The following is a 14,645-nucleotide window of genomic DNA, read 5'->3' as shown; positions in this document are numbered from 1 at the left end:
GGCTCTTGCTGTGGCGTATCTCCATTGTCTTGAGGATGAGTGGCCACAGGTGGGTTTGGACTCAGCACTCCTTCATACGACACATTGTGAGAGGTCACTGAAAGGCTCCTGCTTGAGCCTGCTTCACTGGGTAGAAGAGGAAGCTTTCGTTTCCTAATTCCGAATTAGTCTCAATATTATGGCTTGGTCTTTTGAATCCTACCGTCCACGACGAGATATAATCAGCTCACATTGGCGCCGGGCATTCCGGCAGTTGGAACACGCGGAGCCTTCACTGCGATCGCATTTGACTCGTCTGTCATGACATAAACGACAGGCGACTTTGACTGGACTGCTGCGTGGCATTTAATAATTACGAGAAAGGCAACAGTTTGGTTGTAGTGAGTTCGGCGTCTTGATTTCGGCGAAGTTGGTGCATGCAGATCCACCAAGTCGCCGAATTTTCACGCCTCTGATTGGCTAACACCTTAATGTCTGCCTTCTGATTGGATGCCTGACACTAGCTGTTTAGAAACAACTATAAAACTTCTCCAGGAGAAATGAGCTGATTCTATCTTTCCTAGATGACTTCTCGAGCGAGCAAAATATTCAGACTTAGCTGGTGATCATGTTTTTGAATACACCTTCTCGAAGCATACTTCGATACTCCAATCCAAAGCAATGGTCACAATGTCTCCTACCCACCATCGCAAGGCCACGATACCTACGCACATCTTCAGAACCTAGCAGCTCTCCATCTACACCCATCCCATTTGAAAGACAGAAAGATGGAGCGTCTGGGTATCTCCTGTAAGTCCAATACTATGTCAACTTCCAATCCAATTGATCTATAGCTCTAACATATTTCCCCTGCTCAGTGCAAAAGCCGACGAACTAGTAAACTGGGGAAGACAAGGCTCCCTTTGGCCCTTATCATTTGGACTCGCCTGCTGCGGAGTCGAAATGATGCATACCTCAATGCCACGATACGATCAAGATCGACTAGGCATTATCTTCCGCGCCTCGCCACGACAGGCAGATGTGATGATTGTTGCCGGTACGGTAGTCAACAAGATGGCGCCGGCAGTGAGACAACTATATGATCAAATGCCTGAGCCTCGATGGGTGATTAGCATGGGTAGTTGTGCCAACGGTGGAGGATATTACCACTACAGTTACAATGTTGTACGGGGCGTGGATCGTATCGTGCCGGTGGATATTTACGTGCCTGGCTGTCCGCCGACTGCAGAGGCGCTTTTGCAGGGGATTTTTCTTCTTCAGAAAAAGATGCGGAGGACGCAGGTGACCAGAATGTGGTATAGGCGCTAAGTGAGGATTGAATTGGGGTATATATGTATCATAATAAAATCCAATGCTGTCATAGCTATGGAAGTAATGGGGAATAACGCTCCTATCTATGCAAAATGCCAAAAGAATGTGATATTCATGCCTTCATTCCTCCACCTCGATCTGCATCTCTCGCTCTAGAAAATAGCGTCAGTATACCTCTGAACCGAATTCTACATTCACCACGAAATACTTACCCCAGATCTTGATCGCATGCGAAACAATCGTCTCAGCCTTAACCATTAATTTCGCAGTATACCTCTCCGCCTCTGTCGGATAAAGCTGACTTTTCTGTGCTTTGCGAGGATTGGCCTAAACAGACCAGAGACATGTTAGTAGACGATCACACACACAGTCTTCAAGAAGACATTCAAAAAGAAAAAAGATCCAAAAACCCACCATCATAAGAACAGGAACCAAATCCTTCGGCTGGGCCTCCGCCAAAGCCCTCAAATTCCTGAACCCATTATCCCTAAGCAACCGTGCGGTCCAGCTCTTAACAAAAGTAACCTGCGCCATCTCGAGCAGATCCGCGCGCGCGCCAGCCTCAAGTCTATCGCGCATATGATCCAGAACAGCAGCCATCATGCCCCAGTTCATGCGCTGGCAGAATTTGACGATGCCGGCGGCAAAGCCGTGGCATTGCTGTGCTAGGGTTTGGACTGTGCCGCGGGGGATTTTGTAGCGTTGGGCTATTGTTGAGAGGGGGACTTCGTTGCTGAGGTCGCGGAGTTGAAAGGCTGTGTAGGCGCGGCGGTAGATTCGGGCTTGTTTTATTTGGGCTGGGTTTGTTTCTTTTAGGGAGGCGCCTGATTGGACCCTGGTGATAGGGTGTTAGTGTGGAGTTTGGGATGGGTTGGGAGTGTGGGTGGAATGGTGTAGGTGGAATGGAGTAGGGAAGAAGGGGGAGGCGTACATTGTGTTGACAAAGCCTGGTTGAACTCCGACGAATTGTAGAGCCCGGAGACCGCTCTCGTCTAGCCTGTCTAGTTGATCACGGAAGATTTGCCAGTCGATGGGGGTGTTCATGGCTGCCTGGAGCGGGGTGAACATGTAGAAGATGTGCATGTCGCCGTCCATGACGAAGGCCTGTAACGCTCGTTTCAGCTCTTCGTGAACAAACAGGCCGTCTTCGGGTGAGAAAGCCGAGGCCACCACTGCCTGTCCTAATGGTGTGGCTTCGTAGGATTCGTCGTCTCGGAAAATAAGAAGTTCTTCGTCAACTAGCTCCTGGAGAGCGGATTTCATAATGGTATATGCGATCTTCTTGTCCAATGTGCGGTAAAGAAGCGTGCACCGAACATATTCTTTGATCGCCTCACAACCGGATACCAATCCTGTCGCAACGGCTTCAAGTAAAGCGCTTTGGGGTGTGAGCGAATAATTCTGGGACAATGACAAAACAGTTGGATGAGAAATACATACCGCTTGAGGCCTCTTTTCTCCGGTGCCAGACAGCTCTCAATAGCTGGCATATCAGCGTCCAACAGATCGCAAACAGCCTGCATATCGGCTTTCACGCAGATAAGATAGGTTTCGCCGGCGTCATCCTTGCCTTTACGGCCAGCACGACCGCACATTTGACGACTGTTTTTGTCAGCTTATATTCCTCACTCCAAGAAGAGAGCACCTACAGCATAGCCGGGCCTACTAGCTCACGGCCCATGCGCGCACCATTAATAATAACTCGTCTCGCCGGGAGGTTCACACCAGCGGCAAGACTACATGTGGCCACGAGGACTTTAATCACACCCTGGTCATAGGCCTGTGCAATTAACTCCCGCTCTTCGGTAGTCATGCCAGCATCTAAGTGCTCATTAGCAAGGGTGGAAACTCTATCATGGATGTCACAATACTAACTGTGAAATCCTGTCCCTTTGATGATTGTTGTCTCCAAAGCCGGGTCTAGTCCACAAGCGAGGCTCCGCAGTTCTGCGAGAAGGTCGAGTCGCTTGTTCAACTCTTCCGGCTCTGCTGGCGGCATCGCTTCACCGATAGTCGCAGCGTGAATCTGGCACGCATTGCGACTACCACAAAACACCAATGATCCAAACCCAGCAGCTGCAGTTTCTACTGCGAGCGCTACCATAGCATTTGTGGCGGAGTTGCTGAGCTGCTTAAAGGTAGAAGGTTCAACGATTCGGTGGGGAGGAATGGTATCGTGTAAGCACGCAGCTGCAGTCAGCTTGGATGCCGTTTGGAACAATTGCCTCGAGGTTGCAGCTGGGTAGATTCCATTTTCGTATACCAAGTATTCGTCGATGGGGATTGGTCTGTATGTGGAGATGTAGAACTTGGCGTTCATCCATTGTGCCAGCATCTCGGTGTTCTGTAGAAAAGTTAGAGCAGTCCACCGAAGGATTGAACGACAGACTCACAGAAAGCGTGGCACTCATCCCAACAATCTGGATGTCCTGCTGTAATAACAACAGCTTTGTGACCATCAATTCCAAGAGATAACCCCGGTGTTCGTCATCGAGCATGTGTAACTCGTCGAGGACCACGACTCCCAAGTCTCCAATGCTACACTCTTCGATGGCGCTGTTTATCAACGAATTGGCCTAAGAAAAGGAATATCAGAACTCTGCAAACATCACATCGTCAAGTGTGCACACCTTCTCTATCGTACAAACAGCAATATCAGTATCAGCCCAAGTGGCCGTCGTCCGACTTCCACCAAAGAAGCCTGTAACCCTAATATTCTTGTGCAATTTCTTCCATCGCCTGCGAGGGAATTTGGAGTCATCTTCATCATCCGGGACATTTCTCTCCACGTCTTGCACAATGCGACGCATCCACTTGAGCTTTTCCTGAACAAGAGCAACATAAGGCAGAACCAACAGCGCTTTACGCCCTGGGTTTTCGATAATGCGTTTCAAAAGCAGTACATCCGCAACAAGGGATTTTCCACCACCTGTCGGGGCCGTGTAAACTAAATGGCGTTCACCGGAGAGCAATCCCCTAGCCAGAAGACACGACGCCTGCCACGGATAGATATTTTTAACACCGAGAGCAGCAAAATTGGCCGTGAGGGCGGGCGGCAGACCATACTTTGGATTAGACAGGGAGAGCAAGGGATTCTGACTGGAAGGTGGGGCAGTCGCAGCCACTGCCTTTTGAGGTTCATCCGGAGATGGTACCGCGCCCGCACCAAGATAAATCTTGCTGGCGGTAAAGCGATGGACCGGGGCGTCTAACAGATCTCGAGCAGACTCCAGCGGAACTGATTCCAGTATGGAGTCTGTATTGACATTTTGACGAGGGAAAGTAGCTTGTTTTACGACTGGACCGGGTGGGATATCGGGGACCTGCTCTGTGGGCTCTGTCGGGGGTCGCTTCTGTCCTGCCACGGGCGCTACATGATACGCTTGTCGACGGGCGATATCAATGGATGTCTGGAAGCCGCGAGACTGGACTTGACCCGATGTCGACATGCCTGAAACACAGCTCGGCCCATTCGTCTTGGGAGGGGATAAACTAAAGTTGGATTTAACCAAAATCGGCCATATCTCTAAATTTCAAATGTTTTGATAATTAATATTTTGATGTTGATGTTTCCCCATGTTATTGTTGTTTTATCTACGCGGCTTAGTCTTGTGTTACTGCCTGAGGCAAGATAGATTATATCAGCAGTTATGTCATCCACTCAGATCCTCCCGGGAAGGCTTGGGTCTTGACTTTGTTATTCCTGAGGGACACCGATGATCGCATTTTCAATAATGTGCGTATTGCGAGATTATTACTCTTATTTCATGCTTCCATACTCCCATGCTCTGGATGATTGAACTGTAGTTCCGATGTGGCAAACCTGTAGTCCCTTGCTCAGGGACTACACCAACCTTGTCCAAGATCGTACTTATGTGGAGGCTTATGTGGATGCCGTTCTTCCAAGCCCAGCCCTGATTATTGTCGGGTTTGTAGAAACGCACAATAGACCAAACCCAAAACCCGATATTCGTAGCCCCATGCGTGTCAACGGCTGCCTAAGAACGATTGGCGCAATTCCGTCCAATCTCGTGTGTCGTCGGAGCCGAGAGGGTCGGCTGACGATCTGGGGCTAACGTTGGATTTTCCTCACGCGGCTGGACATCGTGGCCTCCTCGGAAGGCATCCTCGGAACCTACAACCACGGACAGTACATGTGGACTTGTGTTGCTCACACTTGCTGGGAAAAATATAAGAGCAAATTGGCTAGGGGAAAAAGACAAAGTTCCAAATTTAGGTGCCCTTCCGAGACCAGGTACTTCGTACAGAATCCGAGACCCGATCGGGGTGGAGGCGTCAAAACGACTGTATCATGAGTCGCGCGTACCACCTATGCATTAGGAATAGTAGGATTCGTAGTATTCGTAGTATTCAATGTTAGCAAGATTGTGAGATTTCAGTATTGTATGGTGATAACACGGAATTCAGTCGCCATGCAGTCGTGGAATGTGATATATATCCCAATATGTATTCTTATTTATCTTTATTTCCCCTGGAACAAGGTTGTAAGGGAAGGTTTTCAAGTCAGGTTCAATACGAAGAGGGAACGCCTTTCAACCCACAGTTGAACCAATCGTAAAGGTGGTAAAGGTGGTGAGTGTAATTGTCTGTTGTCAGGCGGGATGGGATGGGTTGGATCTGTTGTTCCTCGGAGGTCTGATCGCCGTTATATATCTCCCACATGAACCCGGACCTGACCTCAACCCTAGTTCAATTCATATGTTATATGTGCACCTGCGATACACAAATTATATATTGCTCCATAAAACCATCCGATTTCACGGGTGGATTTCCCAACGGAGTAGGCCGGCACGTTATACCCAAAGAGTACAGACCTTCACGGTCCTCGGCCAGTTCTCGGCGGCATCGATCGTCATTGGAGAGAAGGTTAAATTACCTATTACCTCTGATATTCTGATACTCTACATAATACTCTACTATTCTCCTATTTCTACTTTGATATATATTGTATTCTCCTAGTCCATAGACCCTCGATATCCGACAATCGCGTCCAAGGACCCACAATATTCCTCTTGTCCACGAAATTTATAGATGATTCCCCCCTTTTGCCTCTTCCCGAGATTCGTGGCCAATCCCGGTGTGTTTGGTCGCACAGGATCAGGCGAACGGGGAAAAGCCCTCCAAAATAGCAAATAGGCAAAAGGTACTGTTCATGTATTTTGGTATTTTATCCAATATCAGTCCATAAAACTCATGTTCTCTAGATCGAGAGGTCAAACTAGACCTCATGCCACCCTTTTTCCCCTTTGAAGTTGTTCTGATTATACCGCATACCAGCATTCCTCTTCCCAGTGTGCTTTAAGGAAAATAATATTAAGTAGATCGAGCAAGGGAGGTCCAAAAGAGGTTCTGGTTCCCATGTCCTTAGGGATCCGTCATATTAACATATTGGGACTAGGGGCCAGGTCGGGATCCTCGACACACTCTCTCTCTCTCTCTCTCTCTTCTGTTCTTCCTCTCTTTTCTTTTTCCTCTTTTTCCTTTTTTTCCCTTTTCCTTTTTCCCCATTCTCCCCCGTTGGCTATATCGTCTTTTTTTCCCGCTAAATCACTTTTGACCCGCTTCTCCCGACCCATATCCCTCCCTCCACTCTATCTACTCTTCTCTTCTCTTTACACTCTTCTCTCTTCCTCTCTATTCTTCTATTCTTCTACTCCTCTACTCTTCTATTCTTCTATTCTCCCCTTTATTGTTCTCAATCTCAATTTCTATTCATTCCTGTAAGTTACTATTGTCCTTCTCATCTATTATTCTTCTATTCCCCCCAATATCGCTTCTATTGTTAGCCTCTCCCCTATCAATGTTCTATCCCGGATGGTTCTTGATATCGGAAATGCCCTTCACCCCTGCAGAGAATAAGATCTGACACGGTCCACTCTTTGTCTTTCCCACTTTTATTTTTCGGTTTCCCCTTCACAACTCCCAGTTCTTCGTGTGTACCGGTGAATCTCCATATCTTGCCCACCCGTATTTTGAGATTTTCTTCCACTTTTAGTTCTTCCATTGACCGTGTCCTCTTCCGCCCTTTTCTGAAGTTCCAAGATTACGGGTTCCCACTAATCACCCGCAACAGCCTCTTGGCTTTATATTTCCCCTTCTCTCATCTTCTTCCCCCATTCACCACTATTCATTTGCCGGTGGATGACTAAGGGACTCACTCAATGACCACTCCCAACTCTCCGGAGGCAGTGGCCGATTCGGCCAACGGCTCCGCCACCGCGTATGGCACGCGATCGAGAGGTCGGAATGCCCCTCGGCCCAATTACGCGGAGGACCGTGACCTGGACGCGGACATTGATCTCTCGGCGCCAAACTCAAAGTCAGCTAAAAGAAATAGTGGCGTGGCACTCAACAACATTGTCAACGGCGCCAATATCGATGAGAAGACCTCGTCGGCGCAACCACGAAAGAGCCTGACCAATGGCCAGAGCGCAAATGGTTCGGCAAAAGATGCCATTCCTGGCACCTCATCATTTTCCGCCAGACCGGAAGATGTGAATGGATCTAATTTGAGAAAACGCAAACAACCCGCCAGCACGCCAAATTCAACTCCCAACTCGGGCGGTGCTGTGAAGAAGATCTTCACCACCCCTCCAGGTGATTCTGAGGGGGGTTATTTCACCAATATGATGAGTTTCGAAAACTCGGGGCCTTATCTGCAAGATGGCCAATTAATAGCCGATGATGGCACCACTTTTGCCCTCAATGGTTAGTCTCCACTTCCTTCAAAACCGATTGTTACCAAACTAATCATTTTTGATAGACCATGTTTATTTAATTTGCGAACCTCCGGGTGAGCCATATTATTTAGCCCGCATCATGGAATTTCTTCCATCCAAAACTAAGCCAGGTGGCTTCATTGAGGCCATGAGAGTCAACTGGTACTACCGCCCACGGGATATCCAGCGCCATTCCCCAGACACGCGGTTTGTTTTTGCTTCAATGCACTCCGACACTTGCCCTCTTTCTTCACTACGGGGCAAGTGTGAAATTCGACACGTGTCAGAGATTGAGGAGCTCGGTTGTTACAAGAAGACAAGGAACAGTTTCTGGTACGACAAAATGTTCGACCGATATATCCATCGTCTTTACGATGTCATTCCGACTAAAGATATCATTAATGTTCCCGGAAACGTCAAGAAGGTTCTCGACGAACGCTGGAAATTTATTCTTGTCGAGATTGGCAAAGGAAAAGAATTGACGGGTGCCGTCAAGACTTGTAAGCGGTGCCGTTTATACGCTGCAAACTCCGAATCCGTGGACTGCGCAGTTTGCCTTTCAACATATCACATGCAATGTGTACGACCCGCCTTGACCAAGAAACCCGCTCGAGGCTTTGCTTGGGCTTGTGCCGCTTGCAGTCGCGCCCAGGAGCGCAAACTTGAGGCACGCAACACCCCATTAACTGGCAGCATCCGGACAGATGGCGAAGATGTGATCATGGAAGAAGAGGAGGAAGAGGATCCTCATAATCATGCGAATGGTATAGCAAATGGTACCTCTCCCAGCACTCCCGGAGCTGAGGAAAATTCCATGCCTCAGCCCGCAACCGTGGAACAAATTGCACAGGCCAAAATGTGGCCTTACCGATACCTGGGTATTCACTGCCGCGTGGAGGATGCTCTGGACTACGATGATCGAATTTACCCCCGAGCTAGCTCACGTCTAGGAACTCGACACCAGGCAATGGTCCCCGCTTGGCCAGGCCGCGCAGTTGAATACGTGAAGCCACTCGATGCGAAGAAGAAATCAAAGGTTCCCGGTGGCAAAAAGGATGGCAAGCTTTCCAAAGATGCGCAGGCAGCAATGGAAGCTGCAAAGCACGAGAGGGCAAACCGACCGAAGTGGGTTCAAGATGAACCAACGGGCTACGTGCATCGTGGTGAGGATGAACCGGTCGCAATCAACGGAAAGCAGGCGCGCACAGCCGAACTTCAATTCAAAATGCCTACTTCTGATCAGATCCCCGCCCGCGGCGAAGATGATGCACCTGGTTCTCATTTAAGCGATGCGGATCGAGAAAAATTCATCGATGACTACATGCGCCAAGCTAAGGAACTGGCCCCTGGTATTGGCGTTGAGAAGTACTCCACGAACTTCCTCGATAGAGCCCTTGCACTTCTTTACTCTGAGAACTTCGATGTTCAGGCTGCCCTTGCTAAGCTGAAGAAAACCAACAAGTACAAGGATCTCAAGGAACCCCACATTCGACCGGAGGAGCTCAAGCTATTCGAACAGGGTGTCGCCAAGTATGGATCTGAATGGCGCAATATCATGAAGCACGTCAAGACTGTCCATATCTATCAGATCGTCCGTTTCTACTACATGTGGAAGAAAACCCCCAGCGGTCGGAAGATTTGGGGCAGTTATGAAGGCAGACGTGGCAAGAAGGAGGTACGCCGCCACAGCGTCATTTCATCTAAGCTTCTGGACGACGTGGCCGATGATCATGATGATTCTGCCTTTGACTCCGAGAAAGCCATCGTGCAGAAGCGTGGATTCCATTGCAAGTTCTGCACCATCCGCCATTCACGACAGTGGCGCCGTGCACCCCTAGTTCCACCAGGCACCGTTATTCCGTCTGAGCCCTCAAACAAGAAAGACAAGGGCCCTATGCTCACTGTTGCGCTCTGTCTTCGCTGCGCTTTGCTGTGGCGAAAGTACGGAATTCAATATGAGGATGTTGACGAGGTTGCGAAGAGAATTGCAAGCAGCGGTAACAAGTCCTGGCGACGCCGCATCGATGAGGAAATGCTCGCGCAACTGATTGTAGCTACCGAAACCCCGTTCGTGATCACCCCTGCTACGGCAACTACGGCTACCGCGATGGGCATTCCACTTGATACAAACCCTCGACTCTTGATGGAAGGAAAGGCGGAGCCAAAGGTGGAAGGTAAGGTGGACCCGACGAAAAAGAAGACCAAGGAAACCCCGGCACCTTCAGCCACGACATCTGTTGAACCTATGCCGAAGAAGAAGACGGTCCCCGAGAAGGTGGTGGAAGCTCCACCGATTATTCCCGACCCGCCAAAGGCCAAGACTCTCCCTTGTTCAATCTGCAACCAAGTCGAGCCTTTGGGCGAAGAGCATCTTTCATGTCGGGATTGCCGTCTTACAGTCCATCGTAATTGCTACGGTGTGCGGGATTCGCGCCCCGGCAACAAATGGCTGTGTGATATGTGCTCCAACGACCGCACTCCCTCGATTTCTACAAACTACACATGCGTTCTTTGCCCAGTATCATGGACTGAGCACGAGCTCATGGAGACACCCAAGAACAACTCTCGGAAGAAGACTGAGCGTGACAAGGAAAAGGAGCGCATGGAGAAGGAGATGGTTGCCGAGGCGATCAAGCTCTATCGCCAGCGACAGGAGGCCGTTGGCAAGCCTGTTGGTCCTAGGGAACCCCTGAAGCGCACTGCAGGTAACAACTGGGCCCACGTGCTTTGCACTTTGTGGACCCCGGAGTTGAAGTACGGCGATGCAGAGGAGCTGGAGCCTGCGGAAGGATTTGGATCTATTCCCAAGGAGCGGTGGCGCGAGACGTGCAAGGTCTGCAAGTCAAGCAAGGGCGCATGCGTGCCATGTAGCTTTGCTGGCTGCAATGCTCACTTCCACGTGGGCTGTGCTTTCCAAGCACACTACCGGTTCGGCTTTGATATCACACCCCTCAAGAGCTCACGCCGCGACAGCATGCGGGCAATTCGTCTAGGTGAAGAAATTGGAGCAGCTACACCTGCTGTTTACTGTCCAAACCACAACGTGCAGACTGTTCTGCACGAAATCGGTGAGCAGACAAACCAGGACCATCTCAACGCTCTCCAATTGTTCGCCCAGACCTACAAGCAGGCCGATCTTACCCTGACTGGAACCGTTCGCAAAGCTGCGTACATGCATCAATCTGTTGGAGCTACGCCACACCCTTCCACCAATGTGAACCGCCGGGCTTCGACAAGTACTACACCAGCTTCTAAGGATACCCACAAAGCCCAACCGGCTCTGGAGGAGGTGACTGAAGATCCCATGGACATTGATACCGACAACCATGTTGCACCGCGACCGGCTGCTCCTGGCGTGGAGACTAACCACAAATGCGTCCGTTGTGCCACCGGCTTTAGTCCCAGGTGGTGGGCCATTGGGCGACGACCTCCCATGGCCAATGGCTCAGGACAACCTCATCATCCGCCTCAAGGTGCCTTCCCCCAACACAACGGAGATCCTTGTGAACTTGCATACGAATGTCATAAATGCCACCTGAAGAATCCGGCGCCTCCTCCGCCTCCGCCTCCGCCTGTGCCAGAGCCTACGCCTGACCAACGGCCTTCGCCTTACTCTGCCCAACGTCCTATGATACCCACTTCACGAATGCCCGGCCATGCAAGTCATGCAGGTCATGCAGGTCATGCAAGCCACCCAAGCCATGCAGGCCATACATTTTTGCCGCACCCACACCCACACCCACATCAACACCCGCATCCTCCTCCTAGCGGTGTACTTGGTCGGCCGATGCCTCCCGCTCACCCACCCAGCGGACTGCCCGGACCAGGATATACTGGTCCATACGAGCAACGTCACACACCCGACATCGGTCGTCGCAACGGCATGTCGCCGTCTCCTTATCCCCAGCCACAGCCACCTCCGCATCACATGAACAACTATCCGCCACCCCATCCCGCAGGACCACCGCCTCAACACTATACCAGCGCAGGACCTTCGGGACCACCGCCGCCGTATTCCACCCATCAGAGCCCGTACGGCCCCGTGCCAGCCCGCTCGCCGCATCTTTCGCAGCCCCCGCCACGATCATATGCTGCATCCGCGTCCCCTCCAATCGTGCAAGCGACGACGATCAACCGATCACCCCAGACCTCACTGAGCGCTCTCAATGGTGGCCCGCCTCCTCGCATGTACTCCGTCGAGCGTGTGGTAGCAGCTCCCTCTCACTCACCACCAGTGACGCAGGCACGCATTGACCCGCGCGGGCCCACTGCGACCCCTCCCACGCGACCGGAAGATACACCACCTTCCCTGATGGGCGGGCCACCGAGCAGTCGACACTCCGGGGTCAATGGCACAGCGGCTGGGACCGGAGCGAGCGCAAGCCCGTCGCTGAAGAACCTTCTCTCATAACGATATCCCCACATGAGTGCTCATAATCGAGTTGTATGATAGTGACCTATGTCCTCTCCTATTTGCTTTTACTGCTACTGCATATGCATGCCACGGCATCCCATGAACAAAAAGTGTGTCCAGGGTTGGGCTTCTTTTCTGCTGTGTTTTCTCTTTGTTTTTCTCTTTTTTTTTCATTCCCTTCTAGCCACAGAGATCCCGAGCCTTTCCAGCCGGTTGATCCACCTGTCGGCCACCGTCTTTCGCACTTTATGGTTTCTTCTTTTCTTTTGTGCTTGTTATTTTTCCGGCGTCTTGAATTACGGCACCCTGGGAAAAGTCCGCGGAGTCTGTTATGGGGCGGTTGGAGGGCTTGATATCGTCGAAAATCATGGATTGCATGGAGTAGGATTGGCCACTTTATGTTGATATTACCATTACCCAATATTTCCAGCTAGATGAATTGATTAGCATCGCTATGATCTACGTTTTCTTTCTGCTTCTTCATAAAACTCGTACATTATCCACTCGGTTGTCCGGCACCTGGACATGGATTATAAACCCTCTCTCAACGTACGGTGGACCTCGGGAGCTGGTGGTGCTGACAAATGCCGATTGAATGCTCGGTTGAGATCAGCTCGTCATAACTGGATCGCTGTTAGCTGCTGGGTATATAAAAGAATATCTTCTGCCAACATTTGCATAGAAAATAACCATTGAACACTGCACATATCACTCAAGATGAGCGACACTATGCGAGCTATCGGTAAGTGAACGCGGGGTTGAAGAACCTCCCCCACCTGATATCATCTACATCATTTAGAAGCATTGAGGATCATACATGAACCAATACCAACCTATCTGCCCTTTACTTCGCTGTCCTCACTACCTGCCTCTATATCCACATGCCCTACACTCTATAAAATGTCGACCCCAACTAACAACCCCCAGGCGTCAAAGGCGGCAAAGGCCCCGCAACAAACCTCTTCATCGACCAGATCGCCAAGCCCACCGCCGCAGAAAGCGAAGCCATCATCAAGATCCGGGCCTTCGGCCTGAACCGCATGGACATACTTCAGCGCGATGGCCTATACCCGCTCCCACCGCAAGCACCATCAACCATGGGCGTAGAGTTCTCCGGCGTGATCGAGAGCTTCGGAGCCGACGGACACGAAGACTTCAATATCGGAGATGAAGTATTCGGTCTTGCATACGGCGGTGCCTATGCCGAGTACATCGCCGTCTCGACCCACATGCTAGTACACAAGCCGAAAGAGCTATCCTGGGAAGAGGCCGCCGGAGTCCCGGAGGTGCGCAGATCTATCTCCCCTCACAGAATTGAAACCCGCTAACCAAACCAAATCACCCCACAGACCTGGATCACAGCCTCACAAGCGCTCTTCCTAATCGGCGAATTCCAATCGGGCCAAAGCGTCCTCTGGCACGCGGGCGCGTCCTCAGTCTCAATCTCGGGAATCCAATTGGCAAAAGACGCCGGCGCAAAAGCTATCTACGCCACAGCGGGCTCGCAAGAGAAAATCGACTTCCTGGAAAAAGAACTCGGCGTGACAAAGGCCTTCAACTACAAGACGCAAGACTGGGCGGCCGAGATCCAGACCGCGACGGCTGGCGCGGGCGTCGACCTAACGGTTGATTTCATCGGCGCGACGTATTTCCAAGGTAATCTTGACGTAGCGGCTCGCGACAGTCGCATCGTCTTGCTGGGTCTTATGGGCGGCAGCAAGTTACCCGAGGGAGTAAATATTGCGCCGTTGCTGTTTAAGCGTGTGCGGATTGAGGGGAGTACGCTGCGTAGTCGGGATCTGGGATACCAGCGGAAATTGCGAGATACGCTTGTTGAGCATGCTTTGCCTCGGTTCTGTGATCGGACATTTAAGGTTTTTGTGGAGAAGGTGTTTCCGTTTGAAAGGATTGAGGAGGCGCATAAGTTGCTTGAGAGTAACACTACTAAGGGAAAGATTATTTGTGTCTTTGAGTAGAGGCCAGATGATGGAGGTATACTGACTTAGTATGTACATGCATAGTACAATATTAAGAAGTGTTACGATGTGTGGGTTTTATGTATGGCTTTGTATATTATATGTACATAACCTGATAGGGTATAGCCAAGAGATCGACAGAGTAGAAAGCCCCACTGCCATTTGTAAGATGCAGAATGCAGAATACAGAATATAGAATCGGCC

General features: G+C 50.5%; 3 protein-coding genes across 3 annotated transcripts; 2 read left to right on the top strand and 1 right to left on the bottom strand.

The window, feature by feature from the left end:
- Positions 1-1,431: 1,431 nt before the first annotated feature.
- On the bottom strand, positions 1,432-4,760 carry PEX2_110620 (DEAD/DEAH box helicase; the record flags this gene model as incomplete). Its single annotated transcript, XM_016748328.1, has 9 exons — positions 1,432-1,463; positions 1,524-1,638; positions 1,726-2,146; positions 2,243-2,689; positions 2,752-2,913; positions 2,961-3,132; positions 3,187-3,655; positions 3,705-3,887; positions 3,942-4,760. 9 exons carry the CDS (start codon positions 4,758-4,760, stop codon positions 1,432-1,434), a joined length of 2,820 nt encoding a protein of 939 aa, XP_016595170.1.
- A 2,733-nt stretch (positions 4,761-7,493) lies between these two features.
- On the top strand, positions 7,494-12,462 carry PEX2_110610 (DNA-binding E3 ubiquitin-protein ligase SNT2; the record flags this gene model as incomplete). The annotated part of the gene is made up of 2 exons (XM_016748327.1): positions 7,494-8,040; positions 8,096-12,462. 2 exons carry the CDS (start codon positions 7,494-7,496, stop codon positions 12,460-12,462), a joined length of 4,914 nt encoding a protein of 1,637 aa, XP_016595169.1.
- A 720-nt stretch (positions 12,463-13,182) lies between these two features.
- On the top strand, positions 13,183-14,441 carry PEX2_110600 (NAD(P)H-quinone oxidoreductase; the record flags this gene model as incomplete). Its single annotated transcript, XM_016748326.1, has 3 exons — positions 13,183-13,207; positions 13,393-13,751; positions 13,815-14,441. 3 exons carry the CDS (start codon positions 13,183-13,185, stop codon positions 14,439-14,441), a joined length of 1,011 nt encoding a protein of 336 aa, XP_016595168.1.
- Positions 14,442-14,645: the final 204 nt, after the last annotated feature.

This window comes from Penicillium expansum, assembly GCF_000769745.1.
Source record: "Penicillium expansum strain MD-8 chromosome Unknown contig378, whole genome shotgun sequence".
Lineage (NCBI taxonomy): Eukaryota > Fungi > Ascomycota > Eurotiomycetes > Eurotiales > Aspergillaceae > Penicillium > Penicillium expansum.
The sequence above is the reverse complement of the archived record's forward strand: the minus strand, read 5'-3'. Positions and strand labels throughout refer to the sequence as shown.